The 15,246-nt window shown below is 37.9% G+C and overlaps 2 protein-coding genes across 6 annotated transcripts in view; both read right to left on the bottom strand.

The window, feature by feature from the left end:
- Positions 1–2,077, bottom strand: part of aspg (asparaginase homolog (S. cerevisiae)) — a 40,141-nt gene extending 38,064 nt beyond the window's left edge. For 2 of the 5 annotated variants that reach the window (XM_034037395.3, XM_058987471.1), the window contains exons 1-2: positions 1,879–2,076; positions 1,066–1,348 (exon numbers count right to left, since the gene is read on the bottom strand). In XM_034037395.3, coding sequence (XP_033893286.1) covers positions 1,066–1,345 — 280 coding nt within the window. In that variant the 5' untranslated portion in view covers positions 1,346–1,348; positions 1,879–2,076. Of the gene's footprint in view, positions 1–1,065; positions 1,349–1,878 lie in introns of all 5 variants that reach the window. The other 3 variants (XM_034037393.3, XM_058987473.1, XM_058987470.1) reach the window with 2 other exon arrangements.
- Positions 2,078–9,337: 7,260 nt separating this feature from the next.
- LOC131697575 (60 kDa lysophospholipase-like) lies at positions 9,338–14,599 on the bottom strand. Its single transcript, XM_058987469.1, has 8 exons — positions 14,306–14,599; positions 13,746–13,858; positions 12,821–13,335; positions 12,585–12,710; positions 12,052–12,135; positions 11,244–11,429; positions 9,664–9,774; positions 9,338–9,497 (listed from the first exon to the last, which is right to left on the bottom strand). Exons 4-7 carry the CDS (start codon positions 12,657–12,659, stop codon positions 9,676–9,678), a joined length of 444 nt encoding a protein of 147 aa, XP_058843452.1. The 5' UTR covers positions 12,660–12,710; positions 12,821–13,335; positions 13,746–13,858; positions 14,306–14,599; the 3' UTR covers positions 9,338–9,497; positions 9,664–9,675.
- Positions 14,600–15,246: the final 647 nt, after the last annotated feature.

Raw genomic sequence — 15,246 nt, 5'->3', positions numbered from 1 at the left:
ACAAAGTGCAACTGTATTAGTCTTGAAGGAACCGATTTTTTGGTGGTAAAATTTAGAAAAAACGTCCAACCCTGTTTTGCACTGGTAGTAAATAAGGCATATGCAGCTTTTATATATTAAAAAATAGATCAACGCGTCAGTCACAGTTAACTTAGTGAATTAGACGAAAAACAAATCGAATTTGTACCATATTACGCTCCAATTTCTGATAACTATTCTTTTCAACTTCAGGTACTGAAATTAAATTAAATTGGCACATTGCTATGTATGTAATATATATGCTTAAAGGGTGACTTTATATCACTTTTAAAATATGTTTTATTTGAAAATGTACTGTAGAATGCATCTCTATTTCCACAGGAAGTGTATTATAATAAAGTAGACACAATGAAGAAAAATATAAGAAATTGCCTAAAATAAATATTGGTGGACTATGCTATACAAGAATACAGCACGCCTCGTTCTCTTCTGTACCCCCACCCCCACACATACATTTTGCATTTTCCCCACACACTAGGAGGCTGCCAGCGATTAAAGAAAATGGCTTCTAACAGTTTCCATATCTTACAACTTACTGTTGTGTAAACATCATTTGGAGAAAGACTGGCTGCAATAGTATTGCCTCCCATTTTGAACATTAACACAAACTTCAAATACATTTTAAATAACCTTGTAATGCTAAGCCAAGGGTGGAATTGTGTTACTGTAACACTAATGCATTCTACTGCATTGCCATACTGTATCCTGATACCATGTTCATCTTACTTTTAATTACAGGGGCTTCCCTAAAATGTTATGCAAATGTATTCTTTCATTGCACCACTGCTGTAGTACACTGGGGACTTGGAGCAACTTTGGGTAATGTATTCATCCTAGGGAAGAGATACTGTAAAGGAAACACGTCATTTCATGGAGTTTCTGGAATTTAGAAAAATCGGACTACTGGTGATGCTACTGCTAAACCACATTTTATGTCAATGCGTCATACCTGGAGGAAAAAAACACATAGTATATTAGCCATGTTAACTAACGATATATAGAGGATCAGTAAATGCATTCACTTACCATTGTCATGGTACATCATACCGATAGTTCCTCCGGTGTTGATAACCAAGACGCGCGCTTCTGCAGCTGGGCTCAACACCGAGTCCAGCGAGTCAAGGCTCTGCCCGCTCGACAGTCTCCTAAGGAGAGCACTCTGTGTCGCACCGCACCGGTGAGCTGCAGCTGGTACTGAAGAGAAATCAGCGTCGAGCACGTCCAAGCGGTTGTGTGACAGAGCCTTCCCGAGCGAGGAGACTCCAGCACCTGCAGCTGAACGCACATCATTCCTCTCATCCGCCATGACCTGAGGAAGTATCAACACGAAATAGCACTGGAGGAACTTAAAGAGACAGGGCACATTTCAGCACTCAAAGGAGTAACGCAGTCGGTAATGTACCCTTTCATAATGTTGTTAAAGCAGTGTTGTTGAAGCTGATAATGTTGTTGAAGCTGACACCCTGGGCTTCTTCAAGAAGCTGCTTGATGAGATTATGGGGTCATCTACATTGGCACTGGTGAGGCCCACGTTAATCTCACAACTCCTCTCGTTTGTAAACTTTTTTATGTTCTTATGTACAACAATTCATCCCGTATGTTTTCTGTCAACATATTATCATGCTTAAATATAATGCAGTTGTATTGATTTTGATTATAAACACCAAACATATGCTTGCTACAATACCGGTGCAAATTTGTACTTCAAGGGACGAAAAAGCAATGTAATACTGATGTTACATTGCCTTACAGCACATCTCAATCTATTGTTACTTAGTTACCAATGCTATGCACGTACAACACATTTTACTAAGGGGGAAAAAATCCGACAGGACTCACCAAAAACACAGATATCTACCCAGCAGATGGAACTAGTTCTCACGAATTCTACCTTGTGGTGCAGCTACGTCTGTTATTCCATGTTCTTGATAGCATATACTACGGTACAATGAAGGACGTGAAGTCATGTAGGAGTGTCGAAATCAGCCAATAAGTGGTCCTGCAAGCCGCAGTAGGGATTGCGCGCATAGCATCCTGGACCTGAGCTAAAAATACTTTCGGCCAATGGAGAGTTCCGAAGTGATATTATACGTCATAATACAGCGCAATATTATGAACTATCCACACAGCACGAATTACCACAGTACTTTCTGGAGTTTTTTTCTTTTTCTTTATTTTATTTTAAGTCTATTATTATTACCACATTAGCAACAACATTGTGTCTGTGCAACAGTACTTGAAACAAATACAATCATACAGTGAGCAGGCCTTATACAGAGATTGCAATAAACAGATCCCCCCCACACACCAAATTATTGTAAAGTAACAAATGTAGATATAATGCTTACTTTCAACTGACTATTCAATACTGAATATAAAAAGCATACACTCTTGTAAACAGTCCGACAAAGCGACCCTACAAAGGGGTTTCCAAACAACAGAAGCAACTAGGCATTTTTAAATGACTGTTGTTGTTGTGCTTTACTTTGATTTGATTTGATTAATGATTTCTTATATCAAGATTTTTTATATCAATTTAGGATCTGAAACTGGTGTGGGGGGCACTGGGAACTGGACAGGCCAGGCCCCCTAAAGCCCTCCCATAACGCTGGGCCTGTTTGAATGGGTGGAATTGTAGCTAGGCTGAAGTAATCCATACATTGATTTCTGAGTAAACTGTAAACAACAAAGATATAAAGACTCCAGGGGTTGGGATTAGACCTGGAGGAATACACATTTGAAAAAAACAGCACAGGTTTACAGCAATTAAATTATTTCAATGTGGTAACAGAAATGGACAGATAGTTAGTAGACAGCAAAGATACTGGCAGAGACAGTCCATTAAAAAATATATTATGTTATTTTATAATCTGTTTGGTTAGTTTCCGAGCAGGAGCAGTAGCACTCAGAACCACATTCATGGCGTGTTCCATTACTGCCCGGAAGAATATGTAAGATAAGAATTCTTAAAATTATTACATGTGGGGTTGGGCGCTGGAGATTAAACACTCAAGAGATTTTAAAAATAAAACTATTTTTAGTGTGTTTTTGTGAGGCTGAAACTTTTGCTGGTGCCAGGCATTAAAACTTCTAGATTTCTTAATCTTAAACCATCTCATGTATCATGTAACACACGGCCAGATGTGTTTGCATTGCTTTCATTATATTGTGTTCTCAAAGACACAGCAGGTCTAAATTCTCAAAGCGATTTAATCCAAATCATCAGCAGCACATATTTTCCGGAAAGGAACACACCCAATAAAGATAATACTCATACTTTTAACTTTGGAACTTTTAAGTAGTCTTAAGTTGTTTCTTTTTAGTTGTGTAATTGTAATGGTGTTTTCTTCCTTTCAGATAAACATTGCAGTAATAATGATTTGGAGTAAATATCTTTGAAATGAATCTTATAAAATTGGTTGATAGACTATGTAGTTTACATCTGTACATCCAAAATATTATTTTTAATATAAGTCATGTGTAAATTGCATATAAATTATACATTTTATTTTTAATATTAGCCCCATTCTGACTGTTTTGTATATATGCTCTATGCAAATAATCCAGGCATTATTCATTAATCTTACAAAGGGTTCTCTTCCGTCCCCCAAAACCATTATGACACACAAAACAAAATCAATTGAAATCTTTATTTTATTTTTATTTGAACAAGTACACAATACACTTTCTTACGATGTAAAATCAATCCATTATAATACTAATATGTGAAACAAAAATAATGACATTTAAGTTTGAATGTGTTTTATATTTGTTGGGATAACTGGATGACATCTGTCCTAATGTAGCTCTTTGAATTCAGTGAGGTCAACTGAGGGCAAAACATAGACGGTCTCCTTGTGCATGAAAAACACAATTCTAAACATTTAGAAATAATACCATTTAGATTAAACACTCGGTTTACAGTATATAGGTGTTGAGAGAGGAACATTACATAATGAAACAGCCACACAAATTAAGTCACAGTATACAATAAAATGACTTGAAATAATGAACTTCAATAAAAACACGTTATAATCTGTGTTCACCAGTGACATAGGTCTACGTGTGAGAAGCATTAACAAGTAAATACATTTAAAATACTGAATCGAGTTACTACCTGATATGTGTAATGGTTTTAATTAGCACTCTTAATTATTAATTACTTCCAACCAAGCTCAAGATCTGGAAAGTGAAACACATTCGAACAATAACAACACAACACAGTTGTAGAGTCTATAAATGTTATCAAAGTTAGTTCAGTACTACTAAAGTAAAAAAAAGTTGTGTCAAAATAATCAGTGTATTAGGTTTAACAATGGATAATGTTCAGGTAATACTTCAGCTTCAATGTGACATGTCAATTATGAGTAAAAGCAAGCATTCATCATCATTTATATTTGTCTTTATATAATACTAGCAAGGTGCTTAGATCAATGATCAAATAACATGAATAAAACATGTAAAAAGGATAATGGTTTGAATATATATTTATTCAGAAGAATTATCAAAACACAAACTCAGTAAATTCTATAACAGGCTATTATGAAATCGCAATCAGTCGTTAGCAATTTGTTTTTTGTTTTTTTCTTATCTGTCCTCTGTGCAAATGTGTTTGTTGAAAGAATTAAATTGCCTCCTTCTTCCCAGCTGCTTGTGCCTGTGAGTCAAAAAGTCATTGTGAATACAGAAGCACCTGCTGACAGAATGTCAAACATGGGAGTTTTTTTATATATCTATATATATATATATATATACAGCTCTGGAAAAAATTAAGAGACCACTGCAAAATTATCCGTTTCTCTGGTTTTACTATTTATAGGTATGTGTTTGGGTAAAATGAACATTTTTGTTTTATTCTATAAACTACTGACAACATTTCTCCCAAATTCCAAATAAAAATATTGTCATTTAGAGCATTTATTTGCAGAAAATGACAACTGGTCAAAATAACAAAAAAGATGCAGTGTTGTCAGACCTCGAATAATGCAAAGAAAATAAGTTCATATTCATTTTTAAACAACACAACACTAATGTTTTAACTTAGGAAGAGTTCAGAAATCAATATTTGGTGGAAGAACCCTGATTTTCAAGCACAGCTTTCATGCGTCTTGGCATGCTCTCCACCAGCCTTTCACATTGATGTTGGGTGACTTTATGCCACTCCTGGCGCAAAAATTCAAGCAGCTCGGCTTTGTTTGATGGCTTGTGACCATCCATCTTCCTCTTGATCACATTCCAGAGTTTTTCAATGGGGTTCAGGTCTGGAGATTGGGCTGGCCATGACAGGGTCTTGATCTGGTGGTCCTCCATCCACACCTTGATTGACCTGGCTGTGTGGCATGGAGCATTGTCCTGCTGGAAAAACCAATCCTCAGAGTTGGGGAACATTGTCAGAGCAGAAGGAAGCAAGTTTTCTTCCAGGACAACCTTGTACTTGGCTTGATTCATGCTAAAGCTGCCCGATTTCAGCCTTGCTGAAGCACCCCCAGATCATCACCGATCCTCCACCACATTTCACAGTGGGTGCGAGACACTGTGGCTTGTAGACCTCTCCAGGTCTCCGTCTAACCATTAGACGACCAGGTGTTGGGCAAAGCTGAAAATTGGACTCATCTGGGGGTGCTTCAGCAAGGAAGATTTGTCTTTGTGAAGGACGCATGAATGATACGTAGGTCAGGTGTTTCTAATTCTTACAGGTTACAATATTTAGAAATGCCATTAGAAATGGGAGTTAGATGTAAGGAGAAATGTGAGTTAGATGTAATGAGAATCAGCTTCAATATATCAAACTGCCATTTTGTTTTCTAGAATAGGAGGTATTCACCAATTGGTTCTTGAGTGATGAAAGAGCGGGATTGACAGCTGTCTCGTTTTAAGTTGTGCTCTTTATCATTTTTATCTTATTACACATCATTAAAAAGTAGCCCCGGGTCCATCACTTGTATGTTAATATGTACTGTATTGTAACTTGAATGCAATGATACATACTGTATATACGTATTCAATAATAGGATGCATTTAAACATGAACTTCTTATAATAATAATAATTTAGTTCATAAACTGAATTTTATTTGGTGAGTGTGTGCGATACATAGCAAGCAGCCCATGTTATATCAATTACGCTACAGGAATTTAAGGTTTTGTTCAAGGTCTGCAATAGTTCCTGGCTGTTTTTCATTTTTGTGTGACACTTGTAATGGCATAGCACATACTGTATGTGGTAAAGGCTTGGGCTTATTTAATCATGCATGCAAGGCCTCTGTTTGATCCCCCCTATATCTTGCACCCCACTGCTTCTCTTACCTGTCCTCTGTGCAGATGTGTTTGTTTCCCTGCTGCTTGTGCCTGTGAACAAAAAAAACATTTAGAGGTCTTCATGTCAAAGAGCAAGTTGCACCATTTGTGGAAAGTGTCAATGTAACAAAACTAGAAATAAATAATGTGGCACACTCTGGGGTTATGTCACATGGAATACAAAAAGAGCAATTACAATTGTTTTCAGACCTAACCCAGAATTCCCAAGCTTACCACTTCCAGAGGAGTTTTTCCATCGTAGCCGGTCACATCCATGCGAGCGCCAGCAAGCTCCCAAATCTCAAGCCCTACCAGGTCAGCATTTGCTGCCAAGCTGACAGAAACACATGAGGGGTATTATGGAAATGATGCTAACTCACCCAGAACCTGCACCTGATATGCACATCTGTGCTATAAGCAAAACCAGTGATCCTGACTGATCCACAACAAGTAAGTGCTTTGTGAGACAGGGCTCAGTCTAAGCCAAGTCTTCTCCTTGTGCCTTGAAAAAGAAGAAATAGACCATTTCCTTTGTGAGTTCACACCTTTTAATTACAAGAGACGAATACGTTTAAACCCTGTCAATTATATATTTAATAGCAGCCTGTTTCACCGAATGGCATTACTGCTTCTCTTAAAAGGTAGTGAGGAGGTACAGAGGCCTAGTCAAAATCCCCCTGCTGTAGTAACTCTCTCAGTCTTGGCTATCAGGCAAGAATTTAAATGATCAGGACATTCATCCGATTCCGTTAAAGAGTATAGTACATACACTACCCTTCAGATGATCTTACAACCTTGTAGAATCTAATTTAGAGAAAGTAGTACAACACACACAGCAGCAGTCAGCAATGGTTTAACAAAAAAAAAAACTATGATACATTTTAATATTTAACCATTTCAGCCACAAAAAATAGAAACTCGCTAAGGTCCTAAAAATAATTATAGCCAACGAGGAATTAATTAGCATTTATTTAGATGTATGTTCAGAGCTGTCTCTTTTCCCCAAACTAAAGTTTCAGACTTCCAATTGAATGAGAGAACATTATTTGCTATAAAAACAAACTGCAAGTCTTTTGTCATACTTTTGAAATGTAATAAAGACATCTGCTTGACAAAATTAGACATTTCAGACCAGAAACCGGGGTTCTCGTGCCAAATAAGAAACCACCAACGGCATTCTAGTTAAACATCACAACTCTCTTTGAACACAAGGTCAGTTTCTGCCAAAAAACAAAAACTGTTTTTTTGGGGTTTCTCATAATAGTAAGCGGCAGAAACTGTATTCATTCAATTTCCTTATATATCAGCAATGAAAATAAATGCAAATCAATGTAAGAAACATCTTTTCGCGCCTTACATCATCTTTAAAGATATTGCAATGTAGGCAGGCCGAGAACAAAACCAGAGCATTGAATGGCTTATGCTTTTTAAGGAGATTTAGACTCTGATAGGTGATCCATATCCAAGAATAAAATCATTGGGGAATGATAAACTCAAATAACATTTTCATTGTTTATTTATTTTTTTTAAATTATTATTTTTACTATATCCTTGCCTTTGTATTATGTTTGAGTAGTTCTTATTTCAATACTCAAATATTGTGTGTTTTTTAATCTTTTTGGTGCTGTCTGTGTTGAGGTGCTTTTGCCAGCATTAATGGGTTCAGGAGCTGCTCTCCAGTTCTGGTTGCCTGCCAGAGACATGTATTAGATGTTCAGCCAAAAGGGTTTTTATATGAATAAGTGCCAGCACCATCTAGTGCACTGCAGTGTATTGCCATCAAAACAGAATGAAGCTTGATCCAAAGTGGCTTCGAGAAATCAGCTGCGACGCGCAGCACGAGACGCGTTGCTAAGCGACCAGCTGAGTGATAGGTTCGTCCAGACCTGTGCAGATCGGGAGGTCCGGATTGGCGGGGGGGCGTGCTCGGTGATGCTGCGCAGAGCTCAAAATCGGCTCGGGGCGATTGCAATGCCATTGATACACAGACAGGCGCTGTGTGTTTGTTGACATCAAGGAGAGGAGCGTCCGCTCTGCAGGAGCTACCACCACAGAACTCTTTAACTGCAAGACGGTGCCTATGAAGGCGCTTGCCCAGCCAGGACCGTCAGGACGGCCCGGAGTCACTGGGAGGACGGGACTTCAGGAACAACAGAACAGAAGTAGGTCAGTTTAAGAAAGATGATCCCAACACAGTATAGAGAGGGTTACGTAGAGTAGTAGGTTCTTGGAGCGGGATGCTCCTTGTAGTGGGACTAGCGCTCGCCATTTTGTGTGGCAACCTTTTATTTTTAAGAACATAAGAAAGTTTACAAACGAGAGGAGGCCATTCAGCCCATCTTCCTCGTCTGGTTGTTAGTAGCTTATTGATCCCAGAATCTCATCAAGCAGCTTCTTGAAGGATCCCAGGATGTCAGCTTCAACAACATTACTGGGGAGTTGGTTCCAGACCCTCACAATTCTCTGTGTAAAAAAGTGCCTCCTATTTTCTGTTCTGAATGCCCCTTTATCCAATCTCCATTTGTGACCCCTTTTTCCAGGTCAAAAAAGTCCCCTGGGTCAACATTGTCTATACCTTTTAGGATTTTGAATGTTTGAATCAGATCACCGCGTAGTCTTTGCTTTGTTTTGTTTTGTTTATTAAATGTGACACCAGGGTTACCATTGCTGGTACCCTAGTGTCAGTACTGTGTTGAAATTAAATCTGAGCACCTGAGCCACGTATCAACACCAATGCTGTGTGTCTGTGTCAGTATTTTCCAATGTCTACCCATACGCGTAACACATCCCATTAGAGTTACAAATATCGATGGCAGGTTAGAACTGAAGAGCAGTAATACAGTTGTCTAATTCTGGGGGTAAGACACACAGTATAAACACTTTCTTTCCCCCTCAAGCGCAGGTGAAAGTTGCTGGGTAAAGAAGGAAAAAAGAACCAGAAGTGAAACTAAAATAGAGATTTTATTTTGATTTTAGTGCCGTAAAATGGTTGTCACACCTGAACTTGACAGCTTTGCTGAGTGGCGTGTCACTATAGCGATCCTTGGCATGGACAGTGGCTCCGTGACCAAGCAGGTACTGAACTACCTTCAGGTGGCCCTCGCTTGCGGCAATATGAAGTGGAGTCTGTCCCGTCATAATCTTCTCTGCTCAGATTACTGCCCTGAAAGGAAAGGGAAATCAGCAGGCATTTACATAAAACAGCACCTCTAGATCTCAGCAGTAATACTAAAAGAAACATCAGTGACTACAGTATACAGTAGCGTAGAGAAACACTTGTAGTTGAAATGTTTATCATACTTTTGTTCAACATTACTGCATATACATACCTCTCGTTTCTCTTACATACTCAGATTGCTTTTACCCAGCACGTACGAAAGCTTGGAGAGGGCTGCCTCTGGTGTCATGTCACCCCCTGCTATCACACCTGCTTTGAGGGCCTGCAAGGAACAGCAAATTAGATATAAACATCAAAGAGCCCATCACACACCATTCGGGATGCATTTCTCTCATTAGAAAAGTACAGACAGCAGACTAGGTGGACGGCACCCATGCAGTTATCTAAAATACACTTTCATGTCTTCTACAAAGATAGTTTTAGATCTGCAACATGCTTAAAACAGTAGACTGACAATAATCTATTTAATGACTTTTCTCATTTAATATATTTTTAGTCTGAAAAAGTGTGTCAGGTATGGGTCAGAGAATATGATTCAGTTATCTTTTCTCTTATCTCTACATTATATATTTTGGGCTTGAAGTTTTCGGTTTTACCTGATTACCGAAAAAAACACCCCCGAAGGCCTATTTAGAAGATTCGGTTTTTATTTTTTTTAAACCGATAAATGTGTGTGTCAGAAGGCAGGCAGTGTGCAAAGACATTGCAACTGACCAATCATCAACTTTGTGCACAGTGTAATACGCGTCATTTGCGTCAATGCATCATTTGCTTAGCAATGGGCTTAACGACCACAAACCCAAACAAACCAGCAACATGGTGTTGCCAGTTATTTTTTATGCTGTTATGGTTTTATCCAATGATGAACAGAAAAAGTTATTGTAAATATAAAACTGCTGCACAGTTATGCTTCGACTAATGCATATTAAAGTTTTTCTTGTGTATAACAACTGTCTAATATTATTATTATTATTATTATTATTATTATTATTGCTACATAAATGTTAAACTTTAATCAGAGTAACAATGTTTAATCCTACAAAAAAATGTACAGAACTTCTTGTATGCTGAGATTAAGTACTACAGTATGTTAGTCATATGATGGGGTGGGCAGAAAAAAAAAAAAAAAAACTGTTGTGTGATAGATACGCGGATGGTAATGGCCATAAAATGAAATCTGTTACTTCAAAATGTGGACATCCTCACTTCAAAACAGCAGGTTAACGTTTGTATATGTATTAGTGCAACTTACATTGAATGTATTACAGAAACTGAAAAGTGAGGTGTTTCAGTGGTGTTTATTTTTAATAACCAAAAATATGATGTTGCCAAATAATAAAAACTGATAACCCCCCCGAACTGAACAACACATAAAACCTGAAAAATTCAAGCCATAATTATATTCAACTTTCATTCTTTACGCAGTTCTGAAACAAAAAGTGGACTTTCCTATCGTTTTAAAGCCCACTGGTATCATTTATATGTACGTGTATTTTCCTTTGAGCTGCCAGGAGCTTAATAATACAGCTGTCTGTTTTAAATATACTTTCAAACACTGAAATTCATGGTGGGGCAACGTCAATGTTGCATAGTTGAAAACATTTAAAATCATGTTTTTCTGTACAACACAATGGGCCCTGTGTGAGCACCATCTATAATGGTTATCGGTTGTGTTCATTTGGAACAAATAAAAAACACCACAACCCTTTCCAGTGCATTTTCATCTCTTACTTTTCCTGTGGCGTAGGTCTCTGTGACTGAGCCCCGCAGGCACTGGGTGCAGTTGATTATGAGGACCCCTCTGTCGGTGGCCTTTTTAATCTCTTCCAGCAGATAAAAATGGTTGTCAGGTGCATTCCCACTGCCGTACGTCTCCAGAACTATAGCTTCCATGGGGGGCTGCAGGAAAGCACGGACCTAGGGGGAGAAAAGAAAGGTGTCAATGTGGATCATCGGACTAGCATTCAATCACTTACTTATGGTAGTCTTGCACATCACTTCAGCTAGATGGATAAATGGCCTCTTCTTCCCTATCAGTAACCAACCAACTGCTTTCCCTATTGATTGCTTTGCAGCCAGTAACATTTGACTCTGAAGACACTACCGAGAACACTAATACAGCAGATTACCACAGATAAAGCAAACAAACTGGGAGCTTTCTCAAGTATTCTACAGTACTAAATATTGGGTTTTTTTTAATGACAATACATGCTTTCTTTATCTTGTTTTTTCCCCAAAACAACTGAGACCTCTATTACAAACGGAGGTGCACAACAGGTAAGATTTATGGAATTGTGAACTGATGCTGATTTAATATTGAATTAAATCAGCATCAGCCAGCCTTTTAAAATACTAGTTAATTACGCAATTATATTATGGGTTCAATATTTTAAAATATGTAATTAAACATCATGATTGTCCCCCAATAAAGACATTACTTAGTGGTATTGTAATAAGAAAATGTCATGAAAACTTTAGGTTTTTCTTCTTAAAGGGATTGCTGTGTCACTTCTGGTGCTGGTTTCAGCAGGACGCTCACCTCTGGAATTACAAACTGGCCAGCGATAAGCAGGGGATCTAACAGGTTGTCACGGCCATCATTCTTCAACTCATAGATCGGCACCTAAAATAAACACACGCGGTGGACTGAGTGCAGTACTGAAGACACTTTTGCCCCAAAATACTAAAACTGTCCAACAGCAGTTGATAATGTATAGTGCACTGCAGGTTTAACTGTGGAATAATGCATTAAACCAGTGCTGTCAACAGATGGCTCACGGAACACCACACTATGATTTAGAGCTGAAGGCTGGGCAATCAAGAGTTTTTGTTAGAAGCAAGCCAATAATAAATCTTTGTTCTTTTTCAAATACATATACTTACTACATGAATGCTGTATATATACTGACCGACCGACCGACTGACAGACAGGCTCCTAAGAAACTCCCTGGTGATCGCTATGGACTGCTCTGCATTAAACTAATATCAACGGCTTACTTTAATATAAAACTCCCTGTACAGCCTAATTTCTCCATTGTGCCAGATTCTAATTGCCATTGAGGGCTAGTATACCTGAGAGCCTGTAAGGATGATGGTCTTTCCCAGGTGTTCACACATGAAGGACAGGGCTGATGCTGTATAAGCCATTGTGTCAGTGTCGTGCAGTACCACAAAACCATCGTATTGTTCATAGTATTTCTGGGGGGAAAAGCAAGATAGAGAGACTTGTTAGAAAAAGCTTGATTTTAAGTTTTTTTTTTATAATAAACTCATAATTTACTGTTACTTTCCTGGTCTGCTCTACATACATGTTTTCTATTTTCGTTCGGCCAAAAAGTTCCACTTTTGACTCATCTGTCCATAGAACATTGTTCCAGAATTCTTGAGGATCATCCAGGTGCTTTTTGCCAAACTTGAGATGAGTATTCATGTTCTTCTTAGTGAGCAATGGTTTCCGCCTTGCTACTCTGCCATGAATCCCATTTTTGCCCAGTGTCTTTCTGATGGTGGAGTCATGAACACTGACCTTAGCCGAGGTGAGAGATGCCTGCAGATCCCTGGATGTTGTTCTAGGGTTCTTTGTGACTTCCTGGATGATTTTACACCTTGCTCTTGGAGAGATTTTGGCAGGACGGCCTCTCTTGGGAAGATTCACTTCTGTCCCAAACTTTCTCCATTTGGACAATATGGCTCTGATTGTGGTTCAGTGGAGCCCCAGAGCCTTAGAAATGGCTTTGTAACCCCTTCCAGACAACTTGGTCTTCAGGAATTGATTTTGTTCGTGGCATGATGTGCCTAGAACCTGTGTGCTGACAACTTCACTCTGTAATGTCCAAAGATAGTCAGATTTATATTGGGCAGGGCTGGCCCAACTCAGGCCTGGTTGTTAACCAAAGTACTCAAACAGCTGACCCTAATTATCCCTTTAATTGGGTTGAGTTAACTAGGGGGGGCAATAACTTTTTCACACCTGAAGATTGCATGTTTGATTACCTTGCACACCAAACAAATGAAAGAAGCACCAAACTCTGGTGTCATTTATTCTCTCAGGCTCCCTCTATATACTACTACAATCCACAAAAAAATCGGACCAAATACAATGTGAAAAATGTGCAAAAATGCAGAAAATCAGACAGGGGGCAAATACTTTTTCACGGCACTGTATATTATATATAGAGACTGATATGAAAACCTTTATCTTTAAATAGAAAATGTCTTCCTTTCTGAAACTACCTTTCTCTTTCCTTTATTCTGTATTCCTCTAAAAGCTCAGCACTACTGTAGATCTTTCCTCTGTGCTTCTGTACCGTTGCTCGTGCAGCTGCTCTCTTTCTTACACTGTCAATCTAAACAAAACAATGTTTTTAATGCCTAAATTTAAAAAAGCTAAAAATAAATAAATAATTCACCAATAATCTATGATGCGATGTATATATAATACTATAAATGCAACTGTTTTGTATAATATGCCTTATAGTTACCATTACCGTAATTCTACCTCTCATTACTGTAACAGGTCTCATAACTGACATGGTAATGAGAAATGAGTGTAACGGTAATGAGAAGGCCTACCTTAATTCTGTAAATAAAATGTGTCAGCCACTTTGACTTAGACAAACTTTTACTTTGAAACCTCAGGCATTTTTATGGCTCTCTTATACCCTGTTATTTTTTTCTTAAATCTAATTAATTTCTTATATTTTACAAATTACGGTAATGAGATTCAAAACTGTAAAACATTGGATATACCAAGGTAAACTGTGAATTTAAAAGAAAAAGACACATGTTCTCACCTTGTGTATTTTGAAGCTTGCCTCCTTGCTGGTGCTTCATGGGTAAATAACACTTTATTTAAATACTTCCTGGATTCTCTGGAGAAACTTGAACAGTTGTTACGGTAATGAGACAAATTGCTTCGGACACCTAGTTTTTCTCCAAAAAAATCAATAATTTTAAGGTATACTTTTTCAACCCAAAGATTATAGTAAATTATGAACAATTCTGAACAAGATACATATTTATGTCAGTGACATTTCTTATTTTTTTCATGAACAAATGCTTAAGAAAGATAAAAAAAAAAAAACTTTGGACTCATTACGGTAATGAGATTTAAAGTGGAAAAAGTGTTAAAAATGGGAAAAATTAGAAAAAAACAATACATTTGTATTTACTAATAGCAAAGAATTGTCCTTCTCCTTTGCAATGATTATATTTTTTTGTTACAATTATGCATTCTTAAAAAGATATCCACCACAGACATGGTTTTACAGCCAGTTGGTGAGAATCACCCCACTATAGAATCTGATGGGATTAAACTTCCTTTCATATATTGTGTGATCCAGTGGTTAAAGAAAAGGGCTTGTAACCAGAAGGTCCCCGGTTCAAATCCCGGCTCAGCCACTGACTCATTGTGTGACCCTGAGCAAGTCACTTCACCTCCTTGTGCTCTGTCTTTCGGGTGAGATGTAGTTGTAAGTGATGTATAGTTCACACACCCTCGTCTCTGTAAGTCGACTTAAATAAAGGCGTCTGCTAAATAAACTAATAATAATAATAATACAGTACAGGTCACAGAAAAGCCAATACAGAAGCGCTGATAGACAGGCTGATTAAAACATCGTTGTCAGTAAACAAGAAAGTTAACCGCTTTTTTATGTTAAGTTCTTTTTTTTAATATATGATGACGTATTTTTATAAACTAACACATAACTTCTGTTTTCGATGTGATTAAGTA

The sequence above is a fragment of the Acipenser ruthenus genome, chromosome 15 (assembly GCF_902713425.1).
Source record: "Acipenser ruthenus chromosome 15, fAciRut3.2 maternal haplotype, whole genome shotgun sequence".
Taxonomy (NCBI): Eukaryota; Metazoa; Chordata; class Actinopteri; order Acipenseriformes; family Acipenseridae; genus Acipenser; species Acipenser ruthenus.
The sequence above is the reverse complement of the archived record's forward strand: the minus strand, read 5'-3'. Positions and strand labels throughout refer to the sequence as shown.